The 27,304-nt window shown below is 42.8% G+C and overlaps 1 protein-coding gene and 1 long non-coding RNA gene across 3 annotated transcripts; one reads left to right on the top strand and one right to left on the bottom strand.

Annotated features, from left to right (window-relative positions):
* Window positions 1-1,721: 1,721 nt before the first annotated feature.
* On the top strand, window positions 1,722-24,018 carry LOC311085857 (chloride channel CLIC-like protein 1; the record flags this gene model as incomplete). Its single annotated transcript, XM_084118474.1, has 9 exons — window positions 1,722-1,744; window positions 4,565-4,586; window positions 17,034-17,144; window positions 17,222-17,446; window positions 17,536-17,676; window positions 17,796-17,895; window positions 18,641-18,738; window positions 22,637-22,783; window positions 22,859-24,018. 9 exons carry the CDS (start codon window positions 1,722-1,724, stop codon window positions 23,039-23,041), a joined length of 1,050 nt encoding a protein of 349 aa, XP_083974600.1. The 3' UTR covers window positions 23,042-24,018.
* Window positions 19,479-22,428, bottom strand: LOC311085387. Of its 2 annotated transcripts, none has more exons than XR_014606800.1 (4): window positions 21,150-22,428; window positions 20,889-20,999; window positions 20,457-20,615; window positions 19,479-19,659 (listed from the first exon to the last, which is right to left on the bottom strand). It is a non-coding gene; the product is annotated as an uncharacterized lncRNA (long non-coding RNA). The 2 variants fall into 2 exon arrangements; XR_014606801.1 differs by having other exon boundaries at window positions 19,496-19,659; window positions 20,889-21,003; window positions 21,150-21,946.
* Window positions 24,019-27,304: the final 3,286 nt, after the last annotated feature.

Below are 27,304 nucleotides of genomic sequence, written 5' to 3'. Positions count from 1 at the left end.
TGCAATAAAAAGGCACACCAGGTCAAATAAAAAACATTGAAATATTACCTAAACAGCCATTATGCCAACAAAAACTGTGACAACAGTTCTGTGCAACAAAAAAAGGCACACCTGGTCAAAGAAAATCAATTGTCATATTACCTAAAGGAATAGGCATTATGCAAACAAAATGAGTGACAACAGTAATGTGCAATAAAAAGTTACACCAGGTCAAAGAAAATTAGGGCTGTCACTGTTGTGAAAAAATCCTGTTCGATTTTTGAGACGTGTTCATTGAATCGATTGTAAAATCGATTTTCCATGTCTAAAGACGTTTCCATTTTAAACGCCAAATATGGGCAAATCCACGGACAACTAACAGGCATTAGGACGAACTTAAAGAGGGCGCTTGAGACGCGTATAAGTCAGCAATATTCCTGTTGATTTATTGGCGTGAAGTTTCGTGCACAATGACAAACAGGAGTGCAACATTCAAAGCAATAAACAGAGTGGACTGCCATAACATCAATGAAAAACATTACTGCAGTCTTCAACATGCCTGTGTTTACGGTTAGAAAAGTCAAACAAATGTTGCCTAAGTAGCTAGGATGCAATTCATGAAAATTGGGCACTTCTGGAAAAGTTTTTGATTTTTGGCAGGGTGTTAGGTATAGGCCTAAGGTTTTCAAAAATCCATGGATACAAGTTGGGGTGGCCCCCCTAGTGGCAGTTATCCATAAAATCCAAATTGGCCCCCGCCGAAAAGAGAAAAGGTTATATCTCAGCTTCCTTTAGTCTTAAATTGTCGTATAATGTAATTTTTTCTGCTTTGTTTGATACAAGGAATCCAATTCTGATATATTCTTCTTATTTTAAGTCCATTTCCATGTTAAATCTATTATCATAGTCATATTTAGCTCAAATAAACTGTCAATATCTCTGAAAAAGTCACATTGAAATATTACTCGGGGCCCTAGACCCATATTTGTACCTCCAAGGTATGCTTTTCTTTGTTGATTGGACAGGTCACTATCACTATACTGTCAACAATCACATGTTGTGACCAAAAGGACCATTGTTGAGGCTTTAAATTAACACAACTTCAGAACTATGCCACATTGAAAAGTTATATTAGGCTTTTCACCATGTTAAGGATCAATATTACATTTTAGTCAAATAACACACACACACAAAAAAAACAATACATACATACTTAAACATCATGTATTTATTAAAAAAAAATTGTTTTCACTCTTCATCATTATTAGTACAGCATCCCTCACATTTGCACAATGTGGTACAGCGAAGTCCAGCTCGTTGGCACTTACAGTTGCCCTTACAGGCAACCACACAGCCACAGTTGAGGAGGAGTGAGCATCCCTTGCTGACATCTTCCAGATCTGTCCAATATGGCACCCAGACTTTGGTTCTGTCATTCCATTCCCAACCCCACTCACTGGGGTCTGGAATCTCTGGAGTTTTGGAGAGGAACTGCTTCCAGACAAAAGCTGCAGTGTGCAGGGCACGCAACATTTCTGAGATGTGGTGGATTGGAATATCTTTATATGCCTTCCCTAACCCAAATCCAATCCACAGCTCTGAGAGGCCTAACTCCTGGAACAGATTGATGGCCAGCACAACCACATCACTATCTACTGTCCATAGGTAACCCTTGGTGTGACCCTGTTCGGCAGCATGACGTAAATGTAGCATCATTCGTGTGTCTGCTTCCTCTTGCTGACATGGTGACAATGCTTCTAGATCAGTAGGTTTGTTGCTCAGGACCTAGTTAGCCTTTGTTGTGAGGGGGAGGTACTTTGAGCCAGTTGTGGTCTTCAGAAGTTCGTCACTGATGTACTGATATACCTGATGTACTGATTTCTATCAGGACCGTTTGGAGACGGTCTAGCCATGCTTCGTCAGGCACTCCTGCTCAAGTGTTCTCAGCATTTTGAAAGTGACACACTTCCTGCTGCCAGTTGGTGGCGCTATAACTTTGACTCACAATAGTCACATCCATGTGATCGGCCTCTTACAACGAACACACTGCTGAAGTTTCATCAAGATAAGTTAATGTATGCAGAAGTTATAACACACTTCCTGTGTCCCATTATTCGCCATAAATTCGTTTCCTCCCCGCGGCCAAACCGTTTGAGATATCAAAAATCTGTCCGCAATTTAGCATCCTAAATGTCTTGTCTTCATGCTGACCGAGTTTGGTTGCGATTGAACGAATTTTCTAGGAGGAGTATTTCAAATTCCAGAGGATGCGTTATTCAAACAACCCATAATAGCCAACTTCCTGTTGGGCTGGCGTAAAACTTGACAAAGGGAGAGTTGTTCGGCCCGATGAGATCTATATGTGTACCGAGTTTCATATTAATTCATGCCAGTGTGTTTGATATATGGACCAAGTTTTCAGACCCCGTTCAAGGGGGCGCTGTTGAGCCCCCCTGCCACGCCCGTTTCTGAAACTTTTCACATCTGTTGAGTTTCATCCAATTTCAAGTATGCTAAGAGTCTCAAAAGCATCCGAAAAGAATATTAAAGTTTGATGCGTTGCCACGGCAACAGTATCTAAGATATCAATAATCCTTTCACAGGTCTACATCTGCCATGTGTTTAAATTATACACATAAAGTTTGAAGCAAATCGGGTAAAAATAAGACGGTGATTTCAAAGCATTTTGAAAGTGACACACTTCCTGCTGCCAGTTGGTGGCGCTATAACTCTGACTCACAACAGTCACATCAATGTGATCGGCCTCTTACAACGAACACACTGCTGAAGTTTCATCAAGATCAGTTAATGTATGCAGAAGTTCTAACACACTTCCTGTTTCCATTATTCGCCATAAATTCGTTTCCTCACCACGGCCAAACCGTTCGAGATATCAAAAATCCCCTGGCAATTTTTCATCCTCAATGTCTTGACTTCATGCTGACCGAGTTTGGAGGCGATTAGATGAATTCCCTAGGAGGAGTATTTCACATTCTATTGCATGCGTTTTCCAAACAACGTATAATAACCGACTTCCTGTTGGGCTTTTGTAAAACTTAGAGCACGAAAGTTGTTCGGCCCGATGAGATCTATATGTGTACTGAGTTTCATATTATTACATGTAAGCGTGTTTGATATATGGACCAAGATTTCGGACCCCATTCCAGGGGGCGCTGTCGAGCCCCCCTGCCACGCCCGGGTACCAGCTTCAGCCCGGCCCTGATGGCCGCGGGTTCTGACCTGTGTGCAAAGCAAAAACAATAGGGTCCTCTCACCATCAGTGCTCGGGCCCTAATAATAAACGGAGCAAAAACAATAGGGTCCTCTCACCATCGGTGCTCGGGCCCTAATAATAATAAACGGAGCAAAAACAATAGGGTCCTCTCACCATCGGTGCTCGGGCCCTAAAAATAATCCTTACGAAAACAATAGGGCCTTCGCCCTTTCAGGGCTTGGGCCCTAATAATCCTAACGAAAACAATAGGGCCTTCGCCCTTTCAGGGCTTGGGCCCTAATAATAATAATAATAAACAGAGCAATTCCAAGAGGGTCCTTTCACCATCGGTGCTCGGGCCCTAATTAAAAGCAAGAGATGAGATAAAAAAATAAAATCTGTCAATTAGACAAAGATCAGATAAAAACTGGTATTGCACCTGAATGTCCCCCTCACTTCTGAAATGATGGCTACACCAACACCCCTAACAGGACACCTGCGCGAGCGGTGATGAAGGTTCACTGCGTGTAACTGTCATTTCAGTGTCTCGATCCTTGTTCTCAGTTAAACAAATTTTACAGTTGTAACCCGAGGCATTTTCAAATGAGTCGCTACACAGTGTCCCAGTGGAATTGTTTCCAACGGAGATGGCGCAGACAAGAGTCCTTTATGCAAATACTTCTTATTTTCATTTGCCAAAGCACATTCAAGTCTTGTTCAAGGGACATATAGTCAGTGACGTGCGGTCTGGGTAGGCAAACTAGGCACTGCCTACCCTGCCAATATTCAAAAATGAAATTGTTTATTAAATAATAAACTTGTATTTGTATTTTTACTGTTTATTCTTGTGATTTATATATGCAATATGTGTGTTATTCCAATCATTTAGACGTTATGATGACAAATGTAGCAGTTACGCATAATCAAATAAAAAACAAATCGTAGAATAAGCAGTGCTTTTACTGTCCATTCATTGCAGACGGCAAGCGAAAAACCCATGTTGCGCATGCGCACTTCGATCCTGTATTCTTTAACATGTACGTCAAAAAGCACAAATCTGCTGTGCCTTTGGACGTAAATATGGTATGCCCGTAACATCTCCGTAACATATCAGACATGGACCAATTAAAATCGAGATATCACTGGACATTTGCGCAGCTAACGTCATTAACGTTACACCACAGCTAGCCTACATGCCTAATCCCCGCGCCAAATTCAAAGCCAAAATGACAGCACCGGCCATCATCATAGAGTTAAATGTTTTAAATTGAGAGCCAGAGACTTTGCAAACTGAAGGCCCGTAAAGACAAGTTTTACAAAGCTGTGATCGACGTCTTCACGAGGAAAGAGCGGCGGATGAATTTTATGTAGGCTACAAATAATCTACCGATTGGTGAGTCAAAAACTATTTTGGGCTTAATGTTGAATTGATAAATATGGTTGAATTAATGCAAGCCATTGGCCTTCATATTCAATTGAGCAGTGTGTGATTTTACTTTTACTTTTGGCCGCTGTGCAACAATAAGGATTAATAATGGTTGCATTCTAATGCTGGAGTGGACATAAACTACCGTTACCGGTATGTGTGCTGCCTGTGCCGCGCTTGTGTGTGTGCGACGTGCGTGTATGTATGTATGTGTGTGTGTGTGTGTGTGTGTGTGTGTGTGTGTGTGTGAGAGAGAGAGAGAGAGAGAGAGAGAGAATACACGCGATATACATCCTGATTTGTACATTTCTTGATATGCCGCGCTTGTGCGTAATGTTTACTGTTATTATGTATTATTAGCCTAAACAATAAATCAGGTCATCTGGCTTTCATAACTCAGTACCTAGCCTCTTTAAGACATCACCGCACGTCACTGCATATAGTAAATTAGAGTCCCCCAAACTGAGTGAGCTCATTCACAGCTTATATAGTGTTTTGACCTCGACAAACCAACTGCATCGTTAAAATTATCAAAATCAAAAATCGGTCAAAATTAGCCTATTGTTTTTCCTGGGTCAAAATTGGTCTTCGGTGGTGGCCGACGGATACTGTCATCCTCTCTTGCCCTCTTTTTTTTTCTTTTTTTTTTTTAAAGCTGTGATTTTATCATTGGATTTCATAGCTTTGTACAATAAAATCCTTCTTTGCTTGATGGTATCATATCAATTTCAAAAAGTAGAATAAAAAAAAGTACCATTAAAAAGTTTGTTTTAACCAATAGTCTAATTTTCTACCACATACAATTGAATACAATTAGCAGCTATATCTAACAACAACTTGCTTTGCACTTTTTTCTGTTTTCACCTCACTCCAGTCTAAACTAAAAGATTGCTTTGGTAATTGTTCTACACATTGTCATATAAATGAAAATACAGTATTTTTTTAAGGTTAAATCTTGCTAACCACTCTTACTAAAAAAATGTGGTAAGCACACTTGTTATACATTCTCATTTTAAGAGGTGTTAAATTTGATTTGTTTACATTAGTTAATATTAGGCTAACTTACATGAACCATGACCAATACATTTGTTATTTATAAATCTTTGTTAATCTTAGTTGAACAAACAATGAACAGCTGTATTTTTATTATGTTACTTCACAGTGCATTAGGCAAACTAATGTTAACAAATACAACTTTTGATTTAAATAATGTAGGCTACTATAGTAAATGCTGTAGAAGTGCAGTTTATTAATAGTTAATGTTAACTAATGTAGTTAACTAGAGTTTAATAAATGGAACCTTATTGTAAAGTGTTACCGATTTTATGGCATTGCTGTCCAGGAGTAATTAGCTTTTGAAGGGGATTTACTTAATGTAAAGTTACGAAAGTTATCATGAGGACTGTAATGTTTAAAGCAGATGACTTAACTGATGTCAGTCGACCGGGAAGATTTGAAAACGAGCCGTTCATTAATAAACAAGCAGAATCGCTGTGAAAATACAGACCGGAAGTCAAAAGACAACGAGTGAAGCGCTGAAAAGGGGCGGGGCTACATAAGGTCTATACACTGATTCAGTGTTGGACAGGGCTGCGTTTCCCGAAACCTTCTTAAAGGGGTGGTTCGGGATTTTTGACATTGGACCTCATTTTTAAGTCAGCCTGGTTGTTATTCATCAGTGGAGACATTTTTTTTTTTAAATTATCCAGTCTTTATATTTGGATAGTTAGCCGATGCTAGGCTAGTGCGAGTCAATGGTAGATGTTAGCCAGCCATTAAAAAACGTTTTACCCACTCCACAGTGCACCAAACGCAAATCAATTATAACACTAGACTATCGATGCGAATGTCCGTTGAGAGAATAATGTTAGAAATCAAACTTACCTTTCATCACATTGCATTAGTTATAATTTGTTCCCTGTAATCATAAGCCTTGTCTACAGCAGCAGCGGAGTGATATTGATTACCTAGGCAACCGAGTGAGCCGGTACACACATGTACTACACACACTTACCCCTTTTCCACCAACAAGAACCAGGTGCTGGTTCAGAGCCAGAGCCAGAGCTGGTTCAGAGTTGGTTCGACTGACGAGCTTACTAAGAACCGGTTTGCCTTTCCACCGGCTAGAGAGCCACAACAGAGCCAGATCTTACGTCACTGTATACGTCTCATGTTGCCCAGCAACCGCTAGTGCGGTAGCGCCGAACACAAACACGCCAGGCTTGTTCGAGATGCATCGGCTTCTCGCAGATCGATCGCCGCATGACATCAAAGCACTGCGATAGCGATCTAAAAGCACAACACTCCCGCAGCTGATCGGTCCTCGCCGCTCCGATGCATCTCGAACAAGCCATCAACAATAACGGACGTTGCAATACTATGGATGCTCATGGGTTTACAGAAATACATCGGAATCCAACGCGTTCGTGCAGCTCGCCGTAACTTACATAGATGGATATTATAATCGAGCTGCTATTAGCTCGACTAGCTGCTATTTAAAAATGGCGGTCACAAGTTTCTATTCGTCTTGTTGGTCACGGTAACCCCGCCCCCAGCCCCTGACGCAAGCGGTTCTTTCTTGGCTCCGTTCTAGACCCTGCAATGATTTGGTGCTACTTAAGAACCAGTTTTACTGGTTCGGAGCTGGTGCTTTGGCGGTGGAAAAACAAAGAACCGATTTGAAACTAGGCTCTGGCTCCGAACCAGCACCAACTCTGCCTTGGTGGAAAAGGGGTAACGATACTTGGTTACTCACGTAACCTCGGTTCTCTCTAGAGAGGGAACGAGTATTGCGTAAGGAACTTACGCTACGGGAAAAGTCATCTTTTCTCGAGATACTGAAGCCAAAAAATTATCCTTAATTTTTCATAATTTGTCAACGCAGTGCAGCAGGCGGCACAGCAGAGCTAGAGCGGGCAATACTGCGTGCTCATTGGCTGCCGCGCAGCAACTGCTTAAGCCTACCAGTGAGCCCCGCGTGACGTCGCGCCCTCGCGCATCACAGCCCGCCAGAAGGGGCGGCGTCAGAGCGTATAAAAATAGGGCTCGGAGGCTTAATTCTCTGGTTTCTGTCGAATGAAGCGACATGAGCTCGGGGCGCAAGCACGGCAGGGAACGCAATACTCGTTCCCTCTCTAGAGAGAACCGAGGTTACGTGAGTAACCAAGTATCGTTCTCTTACGAGAGGTTCTCTCGTATTGCGTAAGGAACTTACGCTACGGGAACCCTTTGTCAACGCCGTGCGCGCCATGCATCCACACACAACTCCAGGGGGAGGGGACCCGGGGAGTGAAGAGTGGGGAGAGAGGTGGCCAGCAATGCGGGCCAACACATGTACATAAGCACCCATAGGGAGAAACAGAGCGGCACAGCCGGTCTGTATATAAGAGCTTTCCCTGAAAGTGCAGCTCGACCAGAAGAGTCAAATCCAATATCCAGCCTGCGAAAGAGCAGGGCATGAACATGATTTTAGACTGCAAGAAGTTTAGCCTGCAGGGCGGGAACTTCCAGGTTATAAAACCTAACAAATGTGGACGGGGAGGCCCAGCCTGCTGCCGTACAAATGTCATAAATGGAAATCCCACTGGACCATGCCCACGATGAGGCAACGCCTCTGGTGGAATGAGCCCGTATGCCCAGAGGGCACTGCAGGTCTTTGGACGCGTATGCTGTCGCGATAGCATCCACTATCCATCTGGATAACGTCTGTTTCGAGGCGGCGAGACCCTTGGTGCGCCCACCAAACGAAACAAAGAGCTGCTCTGAGAGCCTGAAGGCTGCAGAGCGCGTAATATAAAGCCTTAACGCCCTGACAGGGCAAAGGAGGTTATTATCGACCTCGTTGGCTGCCGGCGGCAGGGCTGAGAGGGAGATAACCTGTGCTCTGAAAGGAGTACCCAACACTTTAGGGACATAGCCATGTCTGGGTTTGAGAATGACTAACGAGTCGTTAGGTCCAAACTCGAGACACGACGCGCTAACTGATAGCGCATGTAAGTCACCCACGCGTTTTACTGAGGCGAGGGCCAGCAGAAAAACGGTTTTGAAAGTGAGGTATTTGAGACCCACAGAGTCTAGCGGCTCGAAGGGAAAAGCTTTAAGGGCCTCCAGGACCAAAGACAGATCCCATATCGGAACCGAAGGCGGCCGCGGAGGGTTCAGCCTCCTGGCGTCTCGCAGGAAACGGGTAATGAGTTCGTTTCTTCCAAGTGCGCGGCCGCGCGCCGAGTCGGCGAACGCAGCAATCGCCGCAACATACACCTTGAGCGTGGAGGGGACCTGCCCGCGTCCAAGAGCTCTTGGAGGAAGTTCAGAACCTGTGGAACCTCACAGGACTGAGAGTTCAAACTCTTCCCTGCACACCATTTATTAAACACTGACCATTTAGACGCATAGAGCCGCCTCGTCGAGGGGGCTCTGGACTGCGAGATCGTGTTAACTACCCCTTCTGGCAGATCAACGAATATTCGTTGATTACCCACGCATGCAGAGACCAGTGCTCTGGATGGGGATGCAGAATTGACCCTTGGGCTTGAGAGAGAAGGTCTCTCCTCACCGGAATCGGCCACGGGGCTGTGTCTGACATGTTCACCAGCTCCGGGAACCAGGGTTGGTTCTCCCAGTGCGGGGCTATGAGGAGCACTGCGCAGCGTGTTTCCCTGATCTTCGCTAATACCTGAGGCAGCATAGAGATCGGGGGGAAAGCGTACAACGGGACACCGGGCCAAGTCTGGGCCAGCGCGTCCTCGCTCTTCGAAAAGAACCTCTCGTTCTCGCTTGTGGCAAAAAGGTCCAATTTCGCTTCGCCGAAGCGGAGCCACAACGTCTGTATCGTCTGGCTGTGTAACGCCCATTCCCCTGGGGGAACATTGTCCCTGGACAGTTTGTCCGGGCCGTCGTTCAGGTGCCCGGGCACGTGCGCGGCTCTCAGCGAGCGCAGCGAGCCCTGAGCCCAGACCAAAAGGCGTTCTGTTAGAGCACGCAGGGCTCTGGATCTGAGTCCGCCCTGGCGGTTCACGTAGGACACCACTGACATGTTGTCTGAGCGAACTAGCACGTGGTGTCCCCGCAAGTATGGGAGAAAATGCTTCAAAGCTTTCTCGACCGCTAACATCTCCAGACAGTTTATATGGAGGTTCCGCTCTGGGCCCGACCAGGGGCCGCAGATTGGTCTGCCCTCGTAAAGCGCTCCCCAACCCATGTTGGACGCGTCTGTCGAGACCACTTTGCGGTGTGAGATCAGTGTTTCCCCTAAAAAATTTTCCAGCAGCGGTGCTGTTACGTGCCGGAGGTTGTTACCAAGCCGCTCACGGGGGTCCGGGGGAATGCACCCCCGGAAGATTTTTTTTTTTTGAATAACCCCTTAAACCATGACTTCTGGCAAGTTTTGTGGATAGAAATGGACATTTTGAGACATACATTTTGAGGCTGAAATGTAAGAAAGGGGCACTATGTAAAAAAAATAAATAAATAAATAAAAAAAAATAAATAAAAAAAATTTATATATATATATATATATATATATATATATATATATATATATATATATATATATATATATATATATAGAGATAGATATACATTACGGCTGGGAATCGATTAAAAAAATAACTAATTAATCGCACAATTTGCTGTGATTAATCGCAATTAATTGCATTTCCTCCAAACTTGTAATCATCAATATTTAAATGTAGAATCACTAATTAAATCAAACACACAAAAAAGGGGGAAAAAAGAAAAATGTCCACACAAATTGGACAGAAAATAGCCCTATATTAAAATATAAAACATCAATATATTATTCTTCATTCAGTTCTATGCAACATACTCAGATTTAGCAGATTTATTTTTTGACTAATTATCAAAATAAAGTATAGTCATACAAAGCTATTATTACCAGAGCATGTGATCAGAGCAGGTAATTTTAACATGCATGGCTATACCAGCTCAGCAAACAGAAGTCTACTACTGAGAAATTTCACGTTATTTGAGCATAATTTGCTTTTCCAGTGCATGATCGGTACATGATTGGAGTGTTTGGGCCGTTAACCACAGAGCAGAACGCGCATCGCAAACACGGAGTGGAACAAGAGAGAGAGCGCAGTGAGCGCAGAGTGCGCAGTGCGCCGATGAGAGCGCGGCGCAAACACAGAGCGGAAAAGACTCGCACGTGAAGTTACTAAAACAAGCTGCGCGAGAATGAAACCTGATCGCCGAACACGGAGGGCCGGGACGGCATATTTTCCATAAACAGTAAAAAAAATGGACACAGCGACCCCATAGACTTCAACGGAGAAAAGTTCGTACCACTTTCTCCTTTGCACAAGCGCTTGCTCGCTCTCCCGTGGCGTCTGTCGTTGATATGCCAACCATGAACAGAGGCGCGCCTGAAAACCTTTTGATCTGTCCATGCTGAAAACGTGCGCGCCGCGTCACTTCTATTATAAGCGCGCTTGCCGCGCGCCCACATTTGAAATATTTGCATGTGAACGTGAATGTGAACGGCCCCTTTTATGGCAACGTGTGTAAGTGAATGTCGTGATATTATTGATCATATGAAGATTTTGCAGCGGCGCTGAAAATCCAGCGGCGGCGCTGCGCCGCTGCTTAATACATTGTAGGGGAAACACTGGAGATGGCTCCCATTGTCACTCCCTGACGGTACCATTCGGGCGCTAGCCAGGGCTGCAGGGCTGAGACACAGACCTGAGTCACGCTGACTCAAGCGCTGCCCGAAACCCACGCTCCGCTGGGTACTTTCGATTTCAGCCAGCATTGTAGCGGGCGCATACGAAGTAAACCCAGCCGTAGGACCGCTGCGGCTGATGCCATATGGCCTAACAGCCTTTGGAAGCGTTTCAGAGGGAGGTATCTGCCCTTTTGGACGGATGCGGCGAGGTGTCGAACACAGCGTGCGCGCTGTTCTGACAGCCTGGCAGTCATCGCCACCGAGTCCAGTTCTATTCCTAGGAAGGAAATAGACTGACTGGGGATAAGTGAGCTTTTGTCCCAGTTCACCGAAAGACCCAGGCTTTCCAGATGACTGAGAAGCGCTATCTTGTGAGAGATGAGTTCCTCTTTTGACTGCGCTAGAATGAGCCAATCGTCCAGATAGTTCAGGATTCGCATGCCCTGTTTTCTCAGGGGAGCGAGAGCTGAATCCATGCACATCGTAAATGTGCGGGGTGCTAGGGACAGGCCGAACGGCAGGACGGTATATTGATACACCTGGCCGTCGAAGGCGAATCTCAAGAATGGCCTGTGACGGGGTATAATCTGGATTTGAAAATACGCGTCTTTCAGATCGAGAGATATAAACCAGTCCCTCGGGCGAATCAGCGCGAGGATCTGCCTGGTCGTAAGCATTTTGAACGGCCGTCTCATGAGGGCTCTGTTCAAATGTCTCAGATCTAATATGGGTCTGAGCCCGCCGTCCTTCTTGGGCACGAGGAAATAACGGCTGTAAAAGCCCGCCTCGGTCAGAGAAGGAGGAACTCTCTCTATCGCCTTTTTTCGCAGCAGCTTCGCTATCTCTGCATGCAGCAGATGGGCCGCTTCTGCGTTCACTTTCGTTTCGGTCCGGGCTAGAAAGCGCGGAGGCCGACGACTGAACTGTAGCGAATAGCCCTGTATTACCGTGTCCAGCACCCATGTCGACACACCCGGAATAGCCTTCCATGCATTCGCACTCATAGCTAGGGGTCGAATGGCCTCTGAGTCCCGTCCGTCGCATAGCGCGGGACGAGGAATCTGCAGTGGCGGACGCGCACTGCGCGCTGAGATAGTGCTGCGAGACGGGGGCTCGCTGATAGCAGTGACCGGCCGAATTGCGCTGGGAGAGCGCGCGTGAGTGTTTACAGCAGAGTGTGAACGCGGGGGAGCGGGCACAGGACTCTTTATTAAAACACGGCCGGTGGCGGTGGCGATATCTGAACCCTGAATGTGTGAGACAGAGCGAGCAGTGTGTGGTTGTGAGCACTCGTGAGCGGGCACATTTCCTACACTTATCGCTCGAGCGGCAAGAGCGCGCTTTATGCGAGTGTGCTCTGTAGGGTACACAGGGGGATTTGTGCTTGTGTGTAGAAATGAACACTGGGTTGTGGGCATATTCACTACACTCATAACACTGTCGGCATGAGCCGAATGGCCAGATATTATGCTCATATTGTGATTTATCTGGGTCGCCGTAAAAACGGCGTTTGAGTGCAGGCGAGTGAGTCGACAGACTGGCTCGTTGGCTGCTGAAAACACTACTGCAGTAGCCTTTCTTAAGGGGACTGGCAGAGGAAGACCGATGAGTTTTGACGGCGGTCCGGCCGCAGCGGGACCCGGCCGTCTTTTCCTCCCGACGAGTGCTAGGAGGACTTCGCAGCCTCAGACTTCAGCGAGACTCGAGGCCGAGGCCCTCGCGGGGGCGGCGGCCTGCGCTGGCTGGTTGAGCGGGACCTAGGGCGGCCGCGCTGGCGCTGCTGTGTGGTCGGAGGGCGGGAAGAGCGCTGGGCAGAGCTGCGTGCAGGAGGCTCTGTGCTAGAGCGGCCTGCAGCGGAGCTCGAGCGGCGAGGCAGGAAGAGGCTCATAGCCTTTGATGCCTTCTGCACCTCCGTAAACCGGTCCACGAGGCCACTCACTGCTGGTCCGAAGAGGCCGGTGGGGGAGAGCGGGGCGTTAAGGAAGACGGACCGCTCTGATTCTCCCATATCGGCTAGCGTCAGCCACAGGTGGCGCTCTGTGACGGTGAGCGAGGCCATTGAGCGACCGATAGCTTGTGCAGCTACCTTGGTAGCGCGGAGAGAGAGATCTGTCGCGCTGCGCAGGTCGGTCAAGGTGGTCTGGTCGGGGCCCTTCTCGTCCAGCTGGCGGAGGAGGTCGGCCTGAAGGACCTGAAGGACCGCCATCGTGTGCAGGGCTGAAGCGGCCTGTCCGTTAGCCGAGAAGGCGCGGTGGACGAACGTCGAAGTAGTCCTGCAGGCCTTGGACGGGAGGGCAGACTTTGAGCGCCATCTCGCGGATGGGGGGCAAAGGTGCGCTGCGACCGCCTGTTCGACCGGAGGGATGTTGTTGTATCCCTTCTCCGCGGCTCTGTCCACTTGGGAGAGAGCAGCTGAAGCTGAAGAGCGGAGCCTGGCCGAAACCGGAGCGTTCCACGCTTTGGAGAGTTCCTCATGGAGCTCGGGCAGAAAAGGCGCTGGTCTGGACGCTGTAGACTGGCGGCGGTTGGGCAGGAAGCATCCATCGAGCCTGTTCGGTGGAGGCACCGCAGGCGGGGACCACTCGAGGCCTAAGCGCTCGACTGCCGTCGTGAGGAGGCAGAGAAGCTCGGCGTCCACACCGGTATGGGTCCTGCCAGACACTCTAGAAGACGAGGCGGAGCGGAGTGAACCGGACCACTCTTCGCTGTCTGACGCCAGAAGAGAGCAGCTGTCCAGAAGCGCGTCCACTTCCGCTTCATTCTCAGAGGCGACGGCATCGCGGGCCGTAGCCGGCGGCTGCGCGTCGGGAAGCGGGGGAGGCGAGGGAGAGAGCGAGGCTCGCGGGAGGTGCTCCGGCGAGGGCCTGGCTCGAATCTCGCGGGTTCTGCATTGAACAAGGTGAGTCGAGCCCGCAGGGTCGACATCGGCAGTTCCTCGCAGAATTCGCAGCCGCCCGAAGACAAGGCGACGGCTGCATGGTCACGTCCCAGGCAGAGAGCGCAGATCACGTGGCGGTCTCTGTCGCTGAGCGGAGAGCGGCATGAACCGCATGAAACTCGAGGCATTTTGAAACAAACGCCTTGCTCTTTTAGTGAGTGCTGCAAGAAAAACACACACAAGGCAAGCGAGAAAGGATATATCGCCGGATAGCTGAGCTGGCACGGCAGGCTGAAGGCGGCGAAGATTCGACCGGCTTCCTCAGGCTGTCCTAGGCTGGCTCGTTGCTGGTTTCGATGGCGACGGCTTCTCTCAGAGTGCAGCGATGCGAAGAGCTTCGCTGAAGAGACAGAAATCAGAGAATTAAGCCTCCGAGCCCTATTTTTATACGCTCTGACGCCGCCCCTTCTGGCGGGCTGTGACGCGCGAGGGCGCGCGCGCCCTGATTGGGCGTGACGTCACGCGGGGCTCACTGGTAGGCTTAAGCAGTTGCCGCGCGGCAGCCAATGAGCACGCAGTATTGCCCGCTCTAGCTCTGCTGTGCCGCCTGCTGCACTGCGTTGACAAATTATGAAAAATTAAGGATAATTTTTTGGCTTCAGTATCTCACTTTTCCCGTAGCGTAAGTTCCTTACGCAATACGAGAGAACCTCTCGTAAGAGAACTGTAGTGCGCTTCTGTTCTGTGTTTACTTTTTGCCGCATTACTAACCGGAGCAAAGTAAAATTCCGCAGCTGCTGAGAAACTAGTTCCTTTGGGATCATTGAGATGAAAGGTAAGTTGGATTTCTAACATTATTCTCTCAACGGACATTTGCATCGATAGTCTAGTGTTATAATTGATTTGCGTTTGGTGCACTGTGGAGTGGGTAAAACGGTTTTTAATGGCTGGCTAACATCTACCATTGACTCGCGCTAGCCTAGCATCGGCTAACTATCCAAATATAAGGACTGGATAATTTTTAAAAAAAAATGTCTCCACTGATGAATAACAACCAGGCTGACTTAAAAAATGAGGTCCGATGTCAAAAATCCCGAACCACCCCTTTAATGCTACGTCGTTCTTAAAGGGACTGTAAGTAGGAATTTCTCCCATCTAGTGGTGAAATTGTATTTTGCATTCAAACGAATAATGCTCTCCAGCGCCTCACTTTTTCAAAGGCGCGTTGCATCTACGGTTGCCGTTATGTACCAAAAAGCTATGACAGGATGTCTTATAATAGCACTTCGAGTTTTTCTTCGGGTGAACAGGTTTGTTATTTAAAACAAACTGAAACTTGAAACAACGAAAAAAGAATGTTAAAGTATGAATTACTGACTGTGAAAAACATTAACTAAGGTAGTAATAAAGCCTTCTTTACTCGTTATATTTTTTGAAGTAGGCTACGTGCATTGTTAGATCATCATCATCAGAGCCTTCTCTAATGTTACTTTACTCAATAGCTGCTATTCATCAAAGAGCCTGTTTAACTTTTACTATAAATGTTCTTCTGTCTATATAATAAAGTACTTCTCTATATAATAAAAAACTTATATAGTTTTTTATTATATAAATATTATATTATTTTTCTGTCTATATAATAAAAAACTTCTCTAATGTTACTTTACTCAATAGCTGCTATTCATCAAAGAGCCTGTTTAACTTTTACTATAAATGTTCTTCTGTCTATATAATAAAGTACACAACCAAGTAATGAAAAGAAAGCTTGTAATTAAGACTGTAACATTAACTTACCTGTCGAGAAGAAAGCAGGCAACTTCAGCGTCTCTTTTAAAAGCTTTCTCCTGCATTAGCTATCCCGACATTAACCCTTGTTTTTGTAATCTCCGGTCACGTTTCCTTTTACGGTCTATTTTGGACTTTTTCGACGACGAGGACTCCTTATCCTGTGACTCAGCATATGTATGAATGAACGGTGTATAAATAACCGTGCAGTGCAGCCTTTTAAACTTGCCGGGGCAGTGACAAGCGCCTCTCACTGCTCTGCTCCTCCGCTTCTGCTGGCTTCAGTCACGTGACGCTGGCTCTGAACGAAAACGCGTTGTGGAAACGCGTTGGCCTAGTACTTTTTGTCCCTCTCTGCTATTATAGTTTTTCAAGATGGCGGAACTACATGGAAGCCTCCGTGGACCTACCCGTCCCATGTATATAAAGATAATAAATTCTTCGTTTACGAGGATTAGTCTGATCATTGGCATAGGTATTTGTACATCATTGAGGGCATATTTATTAATATAAATATTGATTTTAGATAATAAAATACCTAAAAAGCTACATACAGTCCCTTTAAGTTACACCTTAAGCTGTACCTTATCGTTATGTGTTTCCCGAAACGTTCTTAGTTAAGTATAGGCTACCTTCTGTAAGTCATATGTTTGGTATATGATACAATTTTAAATAGGAGATTCAGTAGCCTACTTTTAACCCCCAAACATGGCCCTGCCAAGAATTATGAATGCCCACCGTTTTGTGTGTCCTGGCGCTGGCTCTGATAACCTGCTTTCTGGAATACCCCCAAGACACACAAATGTGTTTACACTTGTTTTTTTCAGTATGGACAACATCTGGACACAGGTCGCATATTAATTATTAATGCCAAGAGTAAACAAGCCCTTTGTTTACGGGGGTTAACTTACCAGGGTTGTCTGCTTTTCTGCTGTTCCATAAGCGCCATCCACTGTGAGAGTGTGAATGTGCATTTTTATTCAGCCCATCCCCATTATTTGTTCTGCCATACTTTGGGTTTGTTTGCATTATATTATTTCATGCTGCTACCTCTCTGTTTTAGTTTGATGAACTCAAAAAGAAGGGGACCGCCACCTCTTCAAAGCCAGTATGTCTTCCAGTATTCAAGCGATTCCTTTCCAAGCTCCTTAAAGAAACTTCAAAACTTGGCCTGGTATGTTACTGTTTTCATTACAACATTACTCTGCACTGGTTAAGGTTTTACAACTTTTGCTGTTTTAAAATCTTTAGCCTGATGATGTAAAAACAGCCATGCACTATGACGCCATGGTGAAGCTGTCCAAGCAATCGCTGGCAGAGATCCAGAAGCTTTTGAAGGAAGAGAACGACTGGATCACTGGAGCCATGGATGAGGCGCTCAGTCAAATTCTGGTCAAATTCAAACGCCACAACCATGAAGCCTGGAAGTGGCGTTTCGAAGACACGTTTTATGTGGATGCTGATACAGCCCTGAGGGTCAGTTTTTGTATAAGCCTTTTAGAGATAAACGATTAAATAATTATATTAATATTAATAAATGGATATGTGCTGTATATTTTCTACAGGTTTTTTTTATTGTTCTGATTGGCGTAGCCGTTATCTGCATTGAACTCTGGTCTGTGGTGTCCTGGTTTGTCCAGTTCAAGAGAATGTTTGCTCTTTGCTTTTTTATTAGCTTGATCTGGAATTGGTTCCATCTTTATATGGTAATCATTTTTGTACAAAATACTGTAGACTGTCCATCACATTTTTTGCTAAACCGGTATTGAACAGATGACAATGAAGAAAATAAAACATAAGTGTGTGTGTTCGAACTTTTGGCTAGGTTGCCTTTGCGGAACACAAGAGGAACATTACAGAAATGGAGAGCTTCAATGGCAAATGCACTGAGCTGAAAGAACTGGACTGGAAGGACAGTTTATTAGGTGAGCTGCTACTGTTAAAGGAATTTGTTACCCAAAAAATTTGAATTATTTAAAGGGTTAGTTTACTTAAAAATGTAAAATCTGTCAGTAATTACTCACCCTCATGTCGTTCCAAACCCATAAGACTTTTGTTCTTCTTCGGGTCACAAATTAAGATCTTTTTAGTAAAATCTGAGAGATTTGAGTTTTTACCCAAAACGCTGATGCTTCAAAATGTTCATTAAGAGATCGTAAAATAAATCTATATGAATCAAGCAGTTTAATCCAAGTTTTCTGAAGGGACACGATTGCTTTATATTATGAACAGATTGAATTTAGGCTTTTATTCACATTGATCAGCAAACATATAGAGCTTATACTTTCTTGAAGCGCAAACTAACCTTTTTTTGGTTCTTATGCTTGAGCTTCATTGACCGTATTTGATGTGCTCAATATATGTTCGCTGATCAATGTTTATGTGACTAAAAGCATGAATTAAATGTGTTCATCATATAAAGTGATGAGCGATCAAGTCTCTTCTTCAGAAGACTTGATTAAACTGCTAGATTCATATGGATTTATTTTACAATCTCTTTATGAACTTTTTGAACTGTCAGAGTTTTTATGGACTGACAGAAATCACTAAAATTAAAAAAAAAAGTTTCATTAAAAATATCGTTCTCTCATCATCCTGCTTGCCACAAAATGACATGAGGTTGAGTAAATAATTATTTTGGGATGAACTGTTGTAACTTTGTTGATTCAGAGTGGGTCAGACGGACATGGACTCTTCAAGATGATGCTTGCAGAAAATATTACGATGACCTAGTGGTGAACCCCCTTTTGCTTGTGCCTCCAACTAAGGTTTGTATCTTTTAATTTCCAATGACTGAAACTTGAATTTGATAGGAGACTAGAGGTCGGCTGACAATGGATATTGCTGATGCTGTTAAATATTAGTATGTTCCATTTCTGATTAATCAGATGCAATTTTTTAAAATTAGTATAATGAATGAAAACATTCAGCAGGAATGCATTAAACTGATCAAAAGTGACAGTAAAGATATTGCTAATGTTACAAATAAATTCTATTTCACATGCTATTGAAATTATCGTAAATATTGAAATTATTTACCAATGGGAAGCTCTGGGATCATTTTGAAACCCGAGTTGGGCATGCCATAAACATTAAACCACAAAACATTTTTTTCCACAATGGATACATCGCCTTGTCTTGTTGTTAAATTTATTTTAATTACAGGAAATCCCTGGCAACTAATTGCCGTAAATTTACAGCAAGTAATATACAGGATTTTTACTGTTACAATAAAGTCTATCATAACTAAATAAAATAAACTGTATTTATACAGCAGTGCTACTGTAGAATTATTACAGTAAAATGCTGTAATTTATTTCAATTTACTGTATATTTACTGCAACTCAGTTGTCAGGAATTTCCTTTAATTTCACAGGACAGAATTACTATTTAATATTGTAATTCAATATACTGTATATATCCTGTTATTTGTAAATATTACAATAAATGCTGTAATTTTCCATATTAGCCAATTAAAAACACAATGGTATATTTTCTTTGTTTTATTAACAAACTGTGCAAAAATACATATTACAAAAGTTACCACTTTTTTTTTTCATACACAAACAAGTTTCACTGAAGAAGCTCACTTCCAGACAGCCTATCATCAGGGAAAACATGGTGTCCAGCCAGACTTGAACTGGGGAAGTTGTTCATGGTACTAGCCCATCAACTCAAAGTCCAGTTTTCTTAAAAAAAAGTTTAAAGTTTTCATATCTGTTAAATAATGACAAATACTGTGTAAAAAACATAAGTAACCTATTCCTACTTGCTCATAAAAGAAAATGACTTAATGTATTTAACATTAACAACTTAACATTTACAATTACATTGGCTTTTACATTAGCGTCTGCTAAATACCATACTTCAGAAAAATGTAATTTAATTAATGAAAGTTGTAATGTTAAACTGTCCGTCAGACTCTTCTGTTTTCTTTTTGTCCTGCAGGGGAATACCAACTCTTGGTAGAACAGACACTTAACAGCAATAGCTGGGTCTCCATCGTTTTAATGCACATTTTAACCATTTGAAAAAAAAATTCTGACTGGAAAAGGTTAAAATTCACATCAAATATTCTAATGGGAATAAAAACTTCTATGTGGATTGACTCAATATTTCGTTGATGGGAACGGATGTATTCTTATAAATTAGCATTTGTTGCAATTTTATCAGGTGTTACCCAGACAACCTTACAGTTTGATCCCACAGCTGTTCACGAATCCTCCCTAGGTATGTGTCCATTTCTAATTTGCATAACAGAGTTGATGGAAACGCTCTCCAATTAGAGGGGGGTTTTTTGCCAAATTTTTACAAATGCGTTTAAAAGTTTTTTTTTTATTATTGGATGAAAACCCATCTATTGACATCAATGCATAATCTATCAGAGCCTAACAATACTGGACAATAATGTAGTGATTCATGGGACGTTCCATGTGAGAGTGATGGATCTATTTTCTTTATTAGTGTGTAAAAAGTTTAAACATACCTTTGTTTAAAGTCCCTGAGGCGTCTTTAGGATACTGCATGTTGGACACATAGTAAGCAGCGAAAGTTGCAGCCACTTCATTCAAAAGACTGTTGTGGGGCCTCATCACAATTGTTCCTTCCATGGACATCATCCACTCGTCTGCGCTTAGTGTCTCTCCTGAAATGCACAATATGATAACTAAAAGAGCACTAGAAAGCTACACTACATAAACACACACACACACGAGTTGCAGTGTTGGGATAATTTGGGAGATAAAGTTATGGTATGGTTTCTGATAATTTAGACTAGGTTTTTTTATGGATGCAATAGCCTCATGTTGAATTATAATCCTTCCTTTCTTATTTGACAAATATATCCAAATAACAACTACTGACAGGGCTTAAAGGGATAGTTCACTTTGAAATTAAATTTTGGTATGTTTTAGCTTACCTGAAGGGCATCCAAGATGTAGGTGTCTTTTTTTCCGCAGTAGTTTCAATTTTGATATTTTTAGGTCAAACCGTTCTTGTCTGTCAGTCATATAATGCAGGTCGATGGTCCCTGTCTCAAAACACAAGCACAGAGTCCAAATTAAAACAATTCCCCATCGTCCAAATTAAACAATTCCCCATCGTAAGTACACACTGATGGCCTAAGACACGAAACGAGCGGTTTGTGTGAGAAACCGAACAGTATTTATATCGTTTTTACCTCTTATAACACAACCACGTCGAAGTGATCTGAAGTCGCGGGCGCTTCCTGCTGTGTGACGTGTGCGCAGACTGGTGCATAGATATATATACTAGATTTCGCCTTGGCTACGGCAGTTCATTGGAACGAATGTCTTTAATGCGACATCTATTGTATATACATCTATGCACCAGTCTGCTATTCGGTGTCTGTCCGCGGCGCCCAGCAACGGCTCAGGACCGTGTTCAAAATCCTGCCGCGACACAGAGCGCAGAAAAAAGTGTTCAGATCACAGACTTAACAACTATTGTATTTAATTGTACAGTATAATCATAACATAGTACAGACATTATCTCAATTCCATAATGTCCTTAAACATATTGCTGGCCATAAACTGAGAAAGTGCGTGTCCGGTGTGCGATACCTCGAGTTGTCATAGACGCGACGCGGCTATTAGTCATCATAGAATGGGAAACGTGACATTAACTGTTAACAGGGGGTTTCTGTGTTCATCTATTTAGAAAAGGGTGATTATTAAAATTAAGAACCCCGTTTTCTTTACTCATCTTATTTTTGTATTTGTATTTGCACTTGATTTTTTTATTCAAATCTGCTACCGGCATGACTTTATTGGCGCTGGTGCAACAATAGGTTTAAGAGCTTTTCAGTTCTTCAGGAAACCTTCAGACAGTGTTTGGCTTCAGTTTAAAATCAGATAAACTTCACATGCTTGTCTTCCTTCACAAAAATTTGCCATAGATTGAGTAGCCTACGCAAGAAGTAAAAATGCATGTGCCTTGTGTTTATCAGTATCCTTATGTTTGTTGGGTAAAAAAGAAAAACTATATACCCCCCCCCCCCCCCCTAGATTCTATAGATATCGCGATATATCGATATCGTGAATTCTTTTGGCCACAATAACCGTGGTGTGAAAAATCTAACATCGTGACAGCCCTATTGTACACACATCTGTTTTATCATTTAGCATTGTTATTTCTTTAAAAGCAAATACCTTCCTTTGCTTTGAACTTTGCAGATGTTGTTTATGCTCGAACTGTGAACATTAATGGTTGTCAATGAATGGGATTCTAAATATAATTTTGACTTTAATAAAATTTTCCCAATAAATAAGCAAGAAAGAAGAAACCTGATGTCCTCTATGATTCCTGTTCTTTCCGACAACAAAGCACTTGAATGCGGTGAGCTCGTAATCATGACTTCAAACATTTCCAATAGCATGTGAGGGCAGCATTATACACAGAGCTAGATGAACACGGTAAAACAGTGACAGCAAACCATGACTAGAAACTAAACAAGACAATGAAATTATACATGACTGTGACAATTATATTTATTGTTTTTTTAATTATTCATTTATTTATTTAAATTTATTAATTATATATATATATATATATATATATTTACAGTTTCAAAAGCGGTCATCAGAGCTGTAATAAAAGATACAATGAAATGCATTGATAAGAATTGTGTGGCTTTTTTTATTTCAGGCTATCCCGGTCACCATAACCAGCTTCATCACAGATCCCTTGAAGAAAATTGGGGAGGGCATCAGTGAGTTCCTGAGAGCGCTGTTGAAGGATCTACCAGTCACTCTCCAGATACCTGTGCTGCTTACTACTGCATTAGCCATCTTTGTAAGTGCTGGGAACAGAAAACTTGTTAAATATCTTATTTAAAAAAACATACTAAGTCATCTTTGCTCTTCTCAGGTGTCTATGTATGGAGTACGCTTGCCCCGGATGGGCTGGAGAGGGGACCCGCCGCCTCCTGCGGTAGGACAGCGGCAAGCTCCTCAACTAAGGGAGCGTGAGGACGTCTGGGAAGGGGGTGATGCCCCACAGCAACTACAAATACGCCAGGACAATGGACAATCAAGCAGGAAACGGAGATAACTAGGGCTTCAGGGCAGGAGATGATTATGCCTAAAAAAATACTTCAAAATTCAATCCTTAATATAGATGGTTAGATTTTTTATGCTTTGAAAGAATTATCTTATGCTCGCTAATGATGCATTTTATTTAATCAAAAATACAATAAAAACAGTAAACAGTAAATTTATTGTATTACAAATATATTATTATTAAAAATATATCTTTTCAGCATCATTACTCTAGTCTTTAATGGCACATGATTCATCTTCAACCAAATGGAACTGGATAAATATTCTGATCCAGTCTGACTTCTGACGTATAATATAATATGGTAATATACCAGGACATATGCTTTCAACTACATACTGTTTATTTATTAGAGTGTTCTTATATGTAACTCATGTTTGGTCTCATCTGACAGCTTATAAACTGAAATGAATGAATGGTGGTGAACTTAATAGAGATATTAAAGTATCCTAATGTGCAATCTAGGTACTATTGCTTAAACATACATTGAGGAGAATATGTTAATGTTCTTCTCCCCCTCTGGATCTCCATCCATCTGCCTCATCTTTTGGCTTCCTGTTGGTCAGTTTCGGTGTTGGTATTCCACTCATGTTTAACAATGCTTTGCTCAGGGTATAAGAAGGAAAGGTAACTGTTGATCTTGGAGAAAGGCTTTAATCCCGCCACTCCCGCACATCGGTGCATAACCTCATACTACAAGAAAGGCTTTTACGGCCTCTTCTGCACGATTAAGTGCATTATTTGTTACAACTAAGTTTCTATACAGTATGTTGTTCCATTCTACTGTCTGTATATTTAAACATGTGACTTAATAAATAACTTTGCCTGCTTTAAAGGCTTTGAGAATCTTTCCTTTTATCACTGATTATGTTGAAAGCTAAAGTGATTATAACTTTCGTTATCTAAACGTTCAGGTTAAATCCTACGTTTTCCTATCAGTTCTAAGAAAGACCTTTACCTTTAAAGGAACACTCCACCGTTTTTTGAAATAGGGCTTATTCACCTTCTTTCCTACATTTAGATAGGTGGGCAAATGCATTTTTTGTCTCAGTGCATGCATTGTTTTAGTTTGACAGGGTCGGCGCTAGCTTAGCTTAGCATAATGAATGGAATCCTTTGTTGCCAGCTAGCATGTCCTGAGTAAAAGTGATATAAAAAATAGAAAAAAACTCACCTAATTACTTCTTGTGGCCTGCGTATTTACAACGAGTACAAATAGCGATGCAGATTAACACTAGGCGATGTCCTAGGCAGATATTGACATATATTAAGGACTATATTAGGGGGAAGCACAGGCGAAGCACTGCTACTTGGGCGTGATATCTCTGCACCCAAGTAGCAGTACTTCGCCTGTGCTTCCCCCTAATATAGTCCCAAGTCAATATCTGCATAGGAAATCGCCTAGTGTTAATCTGCATCACTATTTGTACCTGTTGTGAATATGCAGGCCACAAGAAGTAATTAGGTGGGTTTTTTTTATTTTTTATATTACTTTTACTCAGGACATGCTAGCTGGCAACAAAGGATTCCATTCATTATGCTAAGCTAAGCTAGCGCCGACCCTGTCAAACTAAAACAATGCATGCACTGAGACAAAAATGCATTTGCCCACCTATCTAAATGTAGGAAAGAAGGTGAATAAGCCCCATTTCCAAAAACGGTGGAGTGTTCCTTTAAAGAATACGAGGTTGAAGAATAACAACAACTTTAATGGAGTCAGATTAATTATATTGGAGTCAGATAAATATTTGAATTATACATGCTATCCTTCAACTGCCTTTTGTTCCGATTATTGGTTCAAAATAGCAGCATAAGCTTCCAGCCTTACACCTGCATTAACACCATTGTATGAGAATTGAACCCAGCTGGACGACGACATGACTGTAGCCTATATAAATTAACTAAATTAATATCTAATGATTTTTACAATGGAAATTAATCAACACTGAACTTACTTCAAGGGTAACTCTTGCCAAAATTGAACCTAGGCTCTTTTTGTTAATCTACCCGAGTCAAACTTTCGTGTAAAAGCATAATTAGAATGGAAATGCCACTTTTAAGTTTGACCGTATTTTTGTTTTAGGTCAAAATGCCTTGTGAATGGGAGTGCATGGGGCACTTCTATGATAGCACCAAAATCGCTATTTTTAAAACACTAAGAAGGCTCGACACAACATAAAACTGGGCTCTACACATGAACTTGAGCATTTACTACATTGTTTGCGTACACAAAGTTTACTAAAAAGAAAGGTTTTGTACGACTCACTTTATCAGTTAGTTTTTCCGGTGGCTGACATTTTGTCAGTCAAAAGTAGTCGATCTCCGAATGCAACGTAACATGAGGAGAGTAAAGATGGAAAGCTCCTAAAGCTTGTTTCCATATAAATTCACGGATATTTTTTTTAATCTAAGTTATCATGCTTTTCATTGAAATTACAAGTTCATGACATTTCCTCATATGGAGTCAGTTCATTACGTTGCATTCGGAGATCGACTACTTTTGACTAATTTGATCCTAATTATGCTTTTACACGAACGTTTGACTCGGGTAGATCTAGATCTAGAGCCTAGGTTCAATTTTGGCTAGAATTACCCTTTAAGTTGGACAATGACACTATTTTCTTCTAGAGCTGCTGTACAGCCAAAGCAAACTTTGTTGCATTATTTTTCTATTATTAGTGTATTATGATGCTGAAATCGATGGATGCAGGCTGAATATAATTTCTTCCATGCTCTTTTGATCTCTTTATGGAGGACAGGAAGAAAGGGAAGGCTCACAGGAATCGGGTGGTTATGTCCAGATAGAAATCACTTGTCCAGTCTGCCACGAGCGACTCCCTCATTCTCACACCTTCAATGCAGATCTAGTTAGTCCATAACCTCCAATAACTCCTCATACATGCGGCAGGCAGGCTGAGAAGGCTCAGTTATTTCCTCCTTTTCGTCTTCATCAGTCATCTCCTGCTCATCACGGCTTGAAGCCAGCAGAGCACTGCCCGCTGGATTGGAGCACGTAAAAGATAATACATCGTCCTCCAGCAGATCACTCTTGTCAGCCACCGAGGAGCGTGAAAGGGACATCCCCCTTTCGAACTCCTCAGCAAGCTCCACCTGAGATCTCAGTTTCCTCCTCGCCTCGACAGCAGTACCTGAGCCGCGGGGCACAGCTGTTTGTCCCGGTTGCCTCGAGAAGAGGGATAAACGAGAGTACAGCTTTTTCATTGAAAAACGCTCGCAGTGCGCACAAACAGCCCCCTGGAGGACTGAGTGTGCGTTTCCATAATGGTCGCTTACAACACACTTCAAAATAAGCGGCTCCTGAAGATGAAGAAGAGGATGGCGTGTTCCTTAGACGCCCTTTTATACACATGGTCGCACTGGTAGTGACATCATAGGTTGTTGCCGGCTAATACAATTGCTGCGTTTGCACACGTGCTTCAGACACCGGTCAAGCTGTGGCGTTACCCATAGAGTCTTGGCAGACGCAGTGCAGGGACCCATTCGAAAGGGAACTGATTTTTTTTCTGAAATATATTTTTGCTACTTTTTCCTTATGTGTGTTTAGTTTCATTTGTATTTAGTAAACCTCCTTAACTATCCTTAAAAAATAATAAAGAGCCTATTAAAGGTGTAGGGTTTTAGATTACAATAAGCTGCTCCAATAGTATCATGTTTTTTTTCCAATAGTAGTATGGTTTTGGACATTATACTAACATCTACTGGCCAGAATATATGGAATCTGTTCACGATCTGCTGCCGCCTCACACAAAACTTTTTTTTTTTTTTTTATTGTTTTTCTCCTCCTCATCCATCACACACATTCATACTGGTCATTTTTTAAACAGAGTACTTTTTTTTTTTTAAGACTAAGTCTGGAGTCTTCGTCAACTGTGAGTGTGATATCTCAAAATTGTTGTTCATTTCTTTGTGAAAAAAACTTTTTTTTTTAACTGAGTGCACCTGTAAGTTAAATTGCGACTCACATACCTTTCCTCAATCGACCCTTTATTGTGACGTTTCACAAGTCAGTAGGCAACTGAAAGAACATGTTTAGGTGGCATGGAAATATATGTTGGGTTGACATGTAAAGGTAAGTTTGACAAAAGTTTTATCTAGAAGTTTTATCTGAAATCCTTATTTAGAATTATTTAGCATTACAAATTAACCGCTTTTAAAAAAAAAATAAAAAATAAAAACTTTTCTAATAAAATAGGCTACATGCCACTGCAGAATTTGAATGTTCTGACTGCATTTTTG

Source organism: Abramis brama (genome assembly GCF_963993115.1).
Source record: "Abramis brama genome assembly, chromosome: 6".
Taxonomy (NCBI): Eukaryota; Metazoa; Chordata; class Actinopteri; order Cypriniformes; family Leuciscidae; genus Abramis; species Abramis brama.
Note: the sequence above shows the minus strand (reverse complement) of the source record. Positions and strands in the feature narration are given on the sequence as shown.